The sequence below is a fragment of the Pomacea canaliculata genome, linkage group LG14, assembly GCF_003073045.1.
Source record: "Pomacea canaliculata isolate SZHN2017 linkage group LG14, ASM307304v1, whole genome shotgun sequence".
Classification (NCBI taxonomy): domain Eukaryota; kingdom Metazoa; phylum Mollusca; class Gastropoda; order Architaenioglossa; family Ampullariidae; genus Pomacea; species Pomacea canaliculata.
The window spans coordinates 2,716,956-2,729,831 of NC_037603.1; the positions used below are offsets into that span (position 1 = coordinate 2,716,956).

The 12,876-nt window shown below is 38.0% G+C and overlaps 1 protein-coding gene across 3 annotated transcripts in view; it reads right to left on the reverse strand.

Annotated features, from left to right (window-relative positions):
* Window positions 1-12,876, reverse strand: part of LOC112555201 (serine/threonine-protein kinase mig-15-like) — a 104,414-nt gene that overhangs the window by 89,517 nt on the left and 2,021 nt on the right. For all 3 annotated transcript variants that reach the window (XM_025223486.1, XM_025223487.1, XM_025223485.1), the window contains exons 3-12: window positions 7,399-7,455; window positions 6,747-6,791; window positions 4,769-4,849; window positions 4,292-4,340; window positions 3,669-3,730; window positions 2,316-2,406; window positions 1,869-1,941; window positions 1,397-1,454; window positions 373-427; window positions 63-144 (exon numbers count right to left, since the gene is read on the reverse strand). In XM_025223486.1, the coding sequence (XP_025079271.1) occupies window positions 63-144; window positions 373-427; window positions 1,397-1,454; window positions 1,869-1,941; window positions 2,316-2,406; window positions 3,669-3,730; window positions 4,292-4,340; window positions 4,769-4,849; window positions 6,747-6,791; window positions 7,399-7,455 (653 nt within the window). The remainder of the gene's footprint in view (window positions 1-62; window positions 145-372; window positions 428-1,396; window positions 1,455-1,868; window positions 1,942-2,315; window positions 2,407-3,668; window positions 3,731-4,291; window positions 4,341-4,768; window positions 4,850-6,746; window positions 6,792-7,398; window positions 7,456-12,876) is intronic.

Genomic DNA, 12,876 nt, shown 5'->3' on the forward strand with positions numbered 1-12,876 from the left:
TAGCCGTAAAACCATAAAAATTTGTTTTAATTATTCTTTAAAGAAACAAGAAGACTACATACCATTTTACAGGATTCTTGAGCCTAGGTGGGGGATTTCTGGGTATAAGAAAGAGTGCTCGCATAGGATGCATATCACAGAGAGCTGAAAATGATATTCATATGGCATTGATAAATGTTCATTTTCCTCTAAACGCACTTATTAAATACTGCAAATAAATAGTTTTGCATTAACTTCATTTCCTTCATTAACAAGTGCTGTAACATTACCCAATCAAATACATTTATGCCACAGCTGAATATACACACCTCAAATTCATTAATATAAAAAAGTCAGGCACAAAGATAGTCTTTCCACAGCTATAATACTTACGTGGTTTCCCTTCAGCCATTTCTATTGCAGTAATACCCAAAGACCACAGATCACTCTGCAAAATTAAGTACATGTAGCATCTACTTTAGAGCTAATACACTAAGAAGCCTTGCTTTTCTGTACAGTCTCTACTCAGGTGTATAAAATAATTACATAAGCTTTGTATCTTTTTCTTTCATAATACCCATTTTATTCTTTTCTTACAAACTCTAGCACAAAAATTGTGCCCCCTCATTTTCCAATAATGTCCTCCTTCAACTAGGAGTAAACAAATGAAAATTCCTTTCAGGGACAACTAAAATATTTGCATGTGCTTGTATCAGTGTCTTATTCATTCCTTGACTTGTACCAGCTGTTGCGGTGGGGGCTGGGGTGGGGGGCAGGAGGAGAAGCACACAGATGTGGCAGTCGACAAGGTCCACCACATATGCCATTCTTGGGAGACACTAAACAGGTCCTGCATAGGACAACCAGCACACCCCTTCACATTTGTGATAGTTCTTCCTCTGGCCAACGTGCCCGCCCTCTAAGGCATCTTGAAGGACAGTCTTTGAAAAAGTGTCATGCCAGGTCACAAGGCCAAACCAGACGAGCCCATGCTACTTGACTGTTGCAAGTAGGGGTTCCTGGTGTCCTACGAGTGTGGCAACTATGCTTTGTATGAAGTCACTGGTTTTGTGTTCTCTAGCCTCCTAAGGCACTTGTTCTTGAACACCTCAATTCTCCTCTTCACATTGGCAAGCAGGATCCAAGTTTCATTTCCATAAAGCAGGATCTACAAGAAACTTGAACAGGTTCTACTTTGTAGTAAACTTGATGCTATGGTTGTGCCAGATCCTATCCAGCCTAGCCCTTGCTGCTGTTGTGGACAACTGTCATGGAGCTGCCATCCTTGGAGAGGGTGGCTCCTAAGTATTTCTGTGTGTGCTCTTGAACAAATGCATGCTGCAGTACTCATACGTGAAATGATCTTGATAAATTCCATAAAACGGATCTTGGCTTGCAACTCCAGCATAACACTTACCCTGTTGTCGTATGTGGCTTCTGGGTTTTCATCACAGGCTATAACCTCCGGGGCCATCCTGAAAGATGACCAACCAAAGACTGATTAGAAAGACATTTTCAGAATATGAGTAAATTAAATAACAAGCAAAAATTTACATCATGCTGATAGCTGGCTAGGCCCATTGGCCATGACTGAAAACATACCAGATTAAAAAGCTATCTTAATTACTGTACTATGAAGTCTGCCAAATCTTAGCACAGACATGATAGCTTAATTAAGCACCCAAGTCAAAGAGGGTGTGAGGGGAGGTTGCCAACCAGTCTTCATCCCCTTCTCCTAATTCTAACAGACTTTATCACAAGAATCAAGATAACAGTCTATCTGTGCACTGTTCTGGTGACATTTTCAAGTTTTTTCAAGAAGTAATAGTGGGAGGCAGAAAAAACTGTACTAAACAAACTACCAAATTATTACAGGGGCTTTCACTCACCAATAGGGTGTGCCAATAAATGTATTGCGTCGACCAATTGTCCGGTCAAGCTGTGCGCTGACACCAAAGTCCACTACAAGAAAGGGCAGTAAATACATTCTCTTCAGTTCAGTCACCCTGACCTGTGGTGGTCATTAAGGGGTGAGGGCTAATAGATGTGGATGCTAAAACTTTCTACCACTGGCATTAAATCTAAATACAAAATAATGTCCAGAGCTTTACTGTATGTGAATCTTGTCTCAGTTCAGACAAAGAACAGGGCAGCACAGGTTTTCTTTCACCATCCTTGTCAGCTAATTGAACCCTTATTAAAAAGGAATTATTCGCGTTTTCATGACCACCCCTGCTACCACTCCAACCAACAACCATTACAATAGTTACTGAAACTAGTGTATCAATCACTTGAGAGGGCTCTAAGCAAGTAATTTAAAGAAAATCATAAAGTACCCAGCTTGACTTCAGCATTATCAGTCAATAGAACATTCTGTCCTTTGATGTCCCTGTGTATGACACGACTGTTATGCAGATGGGCCAGGCCCTGTAATATCCACAAACAAGCAGGTGACTCTCTGATGTTCGTTTCGTGCAAAATTACGAATCTAAAAATATATTTTATGCAATATAAGATATACAGGATGATATGAAAGCTCTGTTTACCTTGCACATTCTGGCGAAAAATTTTTTACAAAGTGGTTATGCTGGTTCATACACTTTATACATGTCACACTTGAGTGGCTCTCTATGCTGGTTCAGTTCTCCTTGTGCAAAAGACTTAAGCATGGACGTGTTTAATTTAATATGATTATATATGCTATATTTTCTGTGTCCCTAGCTCTATTAATCCTTTGACTGTCAGATGCTAATGAAGAACATGTGCATGCCTGTGCCATGGAATCTTGATGATTTTTCGGTCATAATTAAAAAACAAAATCTGGAAATGTATGCAAAGAATATAAAACCCATACAATTCATAAACAGAAGTTTATTTTGGAATCTTATTTTATTCAAATATACATATTTTTTTTTATAGAAAGACCAACTATATGTGCTAACAATCTCACAAGTACTCAGCAATCAAGTACTCAGAGTAATTCTTGACTTCAACATGGTGTTACTTCAGAAAGTGAAAAACACAACCTAGATAAAGTTCAAGGTTTACTGTTTGTGGAAAACCTCAACTCATTTCTCACAAAAGTGTTCCTGTCTTTACTAACACCTCCCATGAGAAAACTGAGGAAGGTTCATGTAGTTTACTGACCAATTATTCAGTCGGCAGGAGCCAAAAGGTTAAACAAAATATCTGTATTCATATTTATATTAACACATGGTCCCAGCACTCTCAATGACTGTACTTATGATGATGTAAATGACAGCCCGTGGATCATAATGACATCACAGTTTCACCTATTCCTGTGCACAGGTAAAAATGTTGATTTTTGAAGCATTCTATCTTGTGAATGAAAGAGGTTCACAACACGCACTTTCAGGACTTTGCATTTTGTAAGAAATAAAACCAGTGATTTTGTGTTTCACTCAGGCTGGCCTTTACACTGTGAGCAAACTCTTCACACCACAGATAAGCTCAATGGTTGGAAAACACTTGTTTACTTGTAAAAAAAAACAAAAACCCCAAAAAACCACAACAAACGACTAATTAGGAAAGATTAATTAAACACACGCCTGCAGTTCATCATGTGCACCATGTCTTATTATTGTCTTTTATTTTCTTCTGCATTTAAGGGATTCAGACACAAGCATATGCTATAAATACAAGGGCACACTTTTATGCAAACAACATACCCTCAGTATTTCCCTGCAGACATAAGCAATCCACTCTTCTTTCAGCGAATTGCCTTTTGTTGCTGTTGTAAGGAAGAAAAGAAAAGAAGAGTAAAATAAATCAACTAGCATTACAAAGCTACATAGGGTCAAACAAAACATAGGTAAAATAAACTAGCATAACAAAGCTATATAGGGTCAAACAACACATAAGTATAAATTAACAAAATTTACTGATTTAATTATCAGAGGGAGCTAGATACAGGAGGAGGTCCAACTAGCTTTAGTTAATGCAAATCTCAGTTAGGAGTCAGGATAGGGCCAGAGGTTACACTGCCACTCTTGTGTGGTTGTCTGAAATAACTGGTAATTTTAGATCATCATGGAACATTTGTAAATGCAGGTATACCAGCAATGTCATTTACAAATTTACTTTACAACTGTTTTATGATCCTTAAATGATTTCCCAAGCTCCAAAAACTTCCAATGACATAGAATTCTAAATACTGTGTGCACAAGTTTTTATGGACATAATCCTAAAGCATGTCCTTAAGTTCTTGTCTAATGTGGCTAACAGATGACGAGTACAAAATAACAAAAGTCTCTTCCACAAAAGAAGTTGGGGATCAGCTTGCCTAACTAACCTTTCACTAGGTCAGTAATGGAGCCTGCTCCACAGAACTCCATGACAAGCTACACAGAAAGAATCACAAACATAACATTGTATCATGGGGATTTCCCCCAAACAATATCAGCTTTATGCAAGCAGATCTAATTATCTAACCAACAAATGTGTACGTATGTGTAAATTATAAGAGAAATCAGACAAATGTATGTTTGCACCCCTCCCCTTCCTAAAATAAAAGTACCCAGAACCTATTTACGAGTTTATGAATGCTTCAAAAGGTGATTATGACTACAGAAATTCTGATCTCAAGAGTTAATAAATAGAGGGTTACCAAAAGTTTAGCACTTTTCACTAGTAAATACATACACATACACAAACAGATGCATGCACACAGGCACACTTCTTAAAGTAAATGTGTACAAGTTCATGGTCATTCAACATTTAAGGCAAAAGTCATAACTGAGAATGTCAGGCAACTGTGGATGGTTCTTACCCACAACTGGTCATCTTTTCCAGGTGGTCCTTTCTTAATAAAGGCACCATAGTAGGTCGCAATGTTTCTATGATGGGAAAACTGAAAATAAGCACAAGAGGAGACAAATCAATGCATATCGATGCATGACTTTAATGGATCTATGCATTCTGTGCATTCATGGTGTGTATGTGTACCATGCTTTAGTTACTTTGCATGCAACATTTGTCCAGAACTAATTATGTGGGTTATTGCTGTCCTATCTTAGTCAAGGCTGTATTAAGTCCAGTCAGTGGGAAGAAGGATGATATCCCAGTTTCATTTTATACAGAATTTAGTTGTTTTAAGGAAGTGGGAGAAATAGAACAGCAAGCTAAATGATCACAAACTGCAACTGGTGTCTGTATTGCCCGTTTTTCCCTCCCAAAACACTGTTACACACCAGGAATTTGTTAATCGGTGCATCTTGTGGGCCCTGAGTTTCTACAGTGACCATTAGTGTATCAATAAAAGTTTGTCCTCTATCTTCAGATAATGAAATTTAATCACATGCATCCTATTATTCACAACCCTTTTCAATGACAGATAATGCTAAAGAAATCTTTTCCATTTCCACTGATAGTTTACGAATGAAGAAAGTGGGCTAAGATATTTGTTTCCATTTCCACATAAAGATAAAACTACCAAAAGCACTTAAATATCACCATGATAATGTTACCAGCATCATTCTATATTGCATCAGAAACACAGTAAAAATTAAATCAGGGAACTAATACTCTGCATTATCTCCTAATTTTGAGGCTAACCAAAGGCCAGGACATCCTCATCAATTTTCCTAGTATGTTTGGTCATAATCTATGCAGGAAGAAGACTAATGAGATTCCTCAACACAAAAACCTTCTCAGAAAGTTGCACACCCACACAGCTGCTGGGAGCTTGCCTCTCTCTGTTGCACATACCTCTTTAACAAACAAGTTCGCACCATACCTTAAACACTTTATCACCCTTACACAGTCACCTCCTCTCTCTGTAAATATTGCTCATTTGCACCTCTTCACAGGATGCACGCCTACTGTCTTCTTATTCTCTCTCTTCCTGCACCCCTTCCCCCCAACCACCATCAAAACCTTGTGGTGCATACTGGTACTTCAAAACAGTAGTTTAAACCTTCAGTGGCTAAAATAAGGAAAGGTATAAGTCTACAGCTTGTCTATAAGATTGCAAACATTGGCTGAGAAAATGGATGAATTATCAGTTTAGACTAAAAAGTGTATGCATGACTCAGAACATTCCTGACAAAATTATTGTGATTTACTACAGCTGCCAGAAATGGATTAAGCTTCAACCAAAGGCTCAAAGTATCTTGGACTTAGCTTAGAACATTTCAAGAAGATAAACTGTACTATAATAATGATATTCAAGATGAAGTTTGGATATCCTCACAGAAACATTATTTTGAGCTGAGAATTTTCTGTGTAGTATTATTTGACTTACCACATCTCTGCATAATGTGCTATATATGTACCCAAGCAAAACCTATATTGTTCTCATACTAATTTCTAAAGGTAATATAATTATTAGTGGAGTGAGGCTAGCCGACATAAAATTGGAAAAGGATACCTAAAAAAAAAAAACAACAAACTTTTAACTCAATCTTTACATAACACAATGCCAGCAGTTTGGCTTAATTGTTTTGAAAATTTTGTAGTCAAGAACCATAGAGCATTTTCGTAAGGAATTTGTGCACTCAAAAACAAAATCACTGTAACCTTACATCCTTGAAATCTTTTTCATGTCATGACCTCATTAATGAAGTCTCCAGGAAATTGTATTAAACTGGAGAGCAAAATGCATCATGCTACTTAAGTTTTTCAATTATGTGTAAGGACAATGTGGAATATGAACAGGCGTTTGCTACTCCATCACCAGCATCTGTTCCTCAATTAAATTAAAAATGTTTTTGAACCAGCATGTTTGTTGTTATAATTTATTGCCATACCTTTTTCAGCACATTAATCTCAAGCTTTATCTCTTCCTCTTCCTCCTGAAAGACCCAAAATAAAGATTAGATGAGTTAAGTTACTACCATCAAACTACACATGTAAAAAGGAAAAAAAAGCAATTCTTTTATATCATTGGCACAAGCACAACCATTAAAAAAAAAAAAAAAAAAAAGAGAAAATGGAAGTCAACATTTGCAGAACCTTAATACAGTAAATCAATTATTCCTAGGCGGGTTCACTAATTACAAAAGTTTCAGACAAGCTCCCTACCCAAAACTTGCAACTGCCTCTGTCCTTCCAAAAATAATCCCTACCACCTAAAGCAGAGGTTCGCAACCTTTTACATGTGACGCCCCCCTGACGAACAAAGGTACGTCCGTGCACCCCCCTTAGCCAGCAATGTAAGCTAATTTCCCTAATACCAGTATAAGAAACTTTTAATAAATGACCACCTTTGCGCCCCCCCCCCCTTTGGGAACCGCGGACCTAAAGCATTATTTGCAGAGTTAATGAAATCAGTGCTTGCAAAAGGATGCTTCTATTGAGGAGGAAAGCACAAACAGAAAGTGGTTTCTTATCTACTCTCAGTACTCAACTGGACTTCAAGGGAAAACACTGAATAAAAACTATCCACAGAAATATGCTCACCTCTGTGACAGTCATCACCTTAATTGCAGCCAGCTGCCCTGTTTTGGTATGACGGCCCTGTAAAAGACAAAAATGGCTTGAAAAATGTGCAATACTATTTAATTATCATCACTATCAGTAACAGCACCATACACTTTTGAATTAAACTGCACAAGAAAAAATGATAGTTTCTGTAGTGTCCTTGTGTTTTTTTCTTTTTAGCCATTGTCTATCTGTTCTTTAATCCACTCATACTATTCTTTCTTTCCTTTATTTACATCAATCTGGATGACTTGAAAATGACATCTGAAAAAGCAGCTGCTTTAATTTGACAACTTTTGAAGCACCCAATCATATCAGCCATTATGAAGAGAAGCTATTGTGCAGCAATTATGCACACTTTAAATAAAAAATGATGTAACTGTACCATATCGCTGTTTTTAAAAAAATTAGGTTGTTAGCTATGATACTTCAAATGACACTTCTGAGATTTACACCTTAATATTTATCCCTGGAGTTCAGAGACAGATTAAACTTTATTTTACTCTCTGTACATGCTACATAAGGCAGCAAATTAAAATGGGCAGATAAATCACCCAAATATAAATGGTCTGATAACAATGATGTCTCTTATACGAAAGCATAGAGAACTGTTAACAACTACCATTTACATACATTCTCCCTCTGAATTGTTATTCGTCAGCTTTGGTCTGAGAGTACTTGGCGCTCTTAAAAAAGTACTCTAGAACTGAAGTAACTCAGCAAAAAACAGAATGTGCACTTTCTCCTGATGAGCTGAGGGACAGTGGGTATAAGGCAAGACTGAATGAAGGGCTGGTGAAAAATCCTCTTTTCTTCTGAAGCCCTGCAAACTCCTTTATTTCACATGTGCCAGTTACCCTTCTGGGTTTGTCTGTATTGGTTGTCAAACATTGTTAACAAGCTGCCCTTGCCTAGGTCAACATCCTCCTCTAAGGTTATAACAACCTTAAAAAAATCTCTGAACATCATCTTTCTGGTTAGCCAAAAAATTTAAAAAAAAACCCCTTGCCTCTCTTATGAAGCCTTCCTATTATCATCTTTTTCGGTGCAAAATACTAGTGGGTCAATGGACCACTAACTTTCCAAACAAGATTTAAAATCCCTCAATCATCATTGTTATTAGATTATATAATTATAATAGATGAGGGAAGTGGTGTAAGGAAAAGGAGTTTCCAAATCTCAGAGTACACATTTAATTTTCTACTCTCTCATTTAATTTTTGTCTCCATACTCAAGATATACATAAGTGATGTGCAACAACATTCTTCAATAATATTGCTCTCAATAATCACAGCAATTTTATCAAGAAAAACTAAAACTGAAAAAAAAACAACCTAAATGGTGTTTCATAACCAAACTATGTGATGCAGTATTTTGTCTTTCTTAAGAAATGTTGCAAATGTGACCAATCATTCCTTGGGAAGTGTTTACACACAAATTTCCAGCTATACCAATAATCAGCATGAACCCACTGCACAGAGGAAAGCTTATGGAATGTTGAACTAAACTAGTTCCATGGAGCCGCATGCCTTTCAGTTCTACAAATGAGTGCAATAGGCCTGGAAAGTTGTGTGTAACATGACCGCTGTGGGAACTGCAGACTGCAAAGCCAGACTCTCACAAATGCTGGGTGCATCCTACCTGGGCACAGTACTTAAGACAAGGCACCAACGATGTGTACTGACTGCAGCAAATGGTGTGAGTGTGCTTGTCTGCTTAGCCCATCTAAATCTTTGCCAGAATCCAAAGGAATGCCCATCACATGGGATTTTTAAGAGATGAATCAAAAATAAAAAAAGATATTAAAAAGATTTTGCACATATATGTGTGTATGTTTACATCTAACCTACTTGGGAAGAGAATGTGCATGCATGCATTTGTTAGCATCGGATATATAACAAGAAGAATGATAAATTTTAAATTTTATACAAAGGCTACAAACTAATCACAAAGATCATCCCTTCATTTTCAATATTGACTACTCAAGCTGAACGAAGAGACCAAAACCAATTAATACCACACCATTTGCTCACCTTTCACTATACTTTCTACAAAAGAACATGCGCAGAGCATATGCTTACATGTGCATGATTGCACACACGCATACATGCAACAAACACAACCAATGAGACAGGGTTACAGGGTTAAGAGACTAGCAGAATGAGTATCTTTAGACTGCAAATTTTGTCCATGCTCTCCTGCGAGTGCCAGTATCATATGCCAGCTCAGTGACAAACATGTGCAACTAAGCAGGTGTGCAGCCTACAGGACTCTGCCAAATTTCTTTCATTCTTTGTGCTTAAACGCCTTCCCCAATTTATTGTCCTTGTGCAAAAACATCACCGACCGCCCTCACAGGAAAATAAGCCAGCCTAGTGAATGCAACCTCCTCCTTCCTCTGTCCGAAGAGCAGGTCACTTCTGCAGGCAAGGTCAGCTGACCTCAAGCACCCAGCCCAGCAAGTCTTCCCTTGCTGTCTCTCCTTACTGTAGTATTGCGCACTGGAGAAGAGGAGCTGGGAATGCACACCTCACATGCTTGGAACTGCATGCTTGCACATGGTTGCACCGCTCCCCTTCCCCCATCCCAAACTGCACCCCTCCCCATCTTTCCTTCATCTCCCTAATACAGGGTTGGGTTCTAACCTATTCTAACCAGTAGCAAGGGTCCAAGGTCTCTACCTTGTTTGTTTGGGGGTCTCTTGCAGCCCCCCTCCCTCATCCCGGTCATTGGCAAACTTGGTGGCTCATTAGCTCCAGTCCCAGCAGCTGCCCCACTGCGCTGCATGCAGACTCCCACTTTTATAGTGAGAACGTACCCCTAAAGCACTTCATTTAGAGCTCTCAGTTTACCGAGTGTGGCCAAAGGCTTGAATGTGGTGTTGACCTGGTAAATTTATACAAGCTTCTGAAAAGCCACTGAAAGCATTCCTGTCAAGGATAATGAAGTATCAGGGGATATTCCTTTCAAATAAGCCATCGTTTGTGGATGCTGCCTGAATGTGTTCTGATTCCCCTCTGGCACTACTAATTTCAGTCACACTCAGGGTCTAAATGCCAGAGACCATCTTGTCTCCCTTACACTTTATTGTGACTGTAAACTTCAGGAGAATTTCAACAGGAAAACACTAGCTGAAACATTTACCTAAAAAAGAAGGAAATAAACAGCATATAATATTGGCACATTTTGAGTACCAACAGAAAAGGAGTCTGATCAAGATGCTATCTCCATACTGAGGAAAACCCAAATAAAGTACTTGACACAGCCTCTTGATCTCCCATGTGTATGTAGCAAGAAGACAAGCCCCTTAACAGCAATGTGCCCCATTCTGCCCATTTAAAATATATCCTTCTAGCCACTGAGGAAGGAATCATGGTACTTTGTTCACTCTGCACTATAAGAGAAGAGCCACCCCCACCTCATCAGTTTTGGTGTCTGTAGTAAAGGCAATAGGTCCACACACTGTTCCTGGTCAGTCATGGAATGGTTAACAACGTTGTTATGGCAGTGATGATGGTGTTATTTGTATGCATGTGCTGTTGCACTGCTGTTATAAGGCGTCGCAGGTCAGGTGGGTTGACAAAATCCTCTTACCTGTCCTGTTTTAATATTGCCTGTGCATGCACCCACTGCTTTAAAGCCTACTGCATTACACATTTTGTTCACATTATATAGGGGCAGAGGGGAGGGGCTAATGAATGAACTGCAGCAGTCAGTGAGATATCCAAGCTTGTATGTAAGCAAACAAACCTGCACTTCCTACTCCACCTCAATGTGCAGTCCAGAGGAATAAAACTTAATGAAGTTTATTATTAATTAGCTTAGTGAGGAACCCTACTGAATTTTTAAAACAAGTTTTAAGTAATCCCTGGACAAATAATCTTTTTAGCGTAATTTCTCTCAAATACCTTTTTAAAATTCATTTTAAGAAATAAAATTACACACATACATATAACTACCATCTATTTGTACATGGGTATTTTGTGTCAATCTTTCTGTAAAGTCACAGACCATCCCCTTTCTCCCATCTCTTCAAGTTTCACTCACTCCAATATCAGTTTCATCTGAAGCTGATAGCAGCCACTTGCAGAAGGAGTGGGAATGCAAAACCAGGAGTCCATAATTACTACCACTACCACTATCATAGTCTTGGATCACTTCATAAACCTATCAAAAAGTTGAACTGACACCTATGTCAGAATAAGTAACCAAACAATGTAATTGCACTTCTAAAACGAAGTTTAGTTACTGAATTCAAGAGCTAAAAGCACATAATATCTCTTCCTCCAGCTTCCACAGACCTTCTAATTACAGTACACATACACACAGTGTGACCTATAGACATGATTAGGCAGAGATCCCATCCTACTCTAACACAAATGCAGCTATTTTCACTAGCAAGGAAATAATTTTCATTCTTCTTCTTGAACTTATAGCATCAATTCAGAAAGCTGTTTAAATGCTCGACAGGCAAGGTCATAAAACAAGCTCTACTAGTGTTGTACTTCAAGACATCAGACGCTTCTATTAAGATTTGCCTCTGTGCATGGCAAGCATTGACGCAAGCGCTATGAATAGCCATGACCAGTTGTGTGATGCATCCAAAAGGCACTTCTGCTTTTGGAAACTCACTATCGATGACCCGTCACAATAAACTATGTATCCTACTAAGAACTCTTTCACAGAGATGGGTTTTTAATGAGTTAAATATTACAAATAATTGCAAAGGACTGACTGGAGTAAGGGATAGGACCAACACAAACCCGGACAGGTGTACTAGAAAAAAAAAATGTGGCTCCATCATCAATATCTAAATAAGACCTTGTCAATACTATGGAAAAATGTCTAGCACCAATGATAATACCAGTATTTCAAAAATTGCACTTCACTACTGCGTTGCATGACCATTCTTATCTTTTTATTTCTTACACAGCAAAAAGTGACCAATACTTCAGGGCTGGATTGAAAAATACTTAGTTTTCCTTTCTATACATAAAGGGACAATAACTTTAATAGGGAAAACATGCTATGTCAGCTGTCGGCTCTGGTCAGCCAATATCTCATACCGAAGATTAAAAAACTATTACATGGATAAATCATAAAAGCTACAAATGTTAATTTTAAATGATATCATGGCTTCAAGAACCAATCTGTTATTGTATTACTTAATATTACTTATCTGTTTCTTTTCTGCATAAAATACTTTAGGTTCATATCAGACCTCTCACCAATGGTGCAAAAAGGCAAGAAAGGAAAAACTATATCCCATATTCTTACACACAGCCACTATCTTCAAAGAAAGGCGGATAGAAATAGTGTTGCCTGTTTAGCTATTTGTATACTCTCTTTACAAAATGTTTAAAAAAGTAAGAAAAAGAAGCAGAGCAAAAAAAAAAAAAAAAAAAATAAACAAACTTGTTTTAATTTCCTGCCATGTCACTAGCACATTTTATTAAA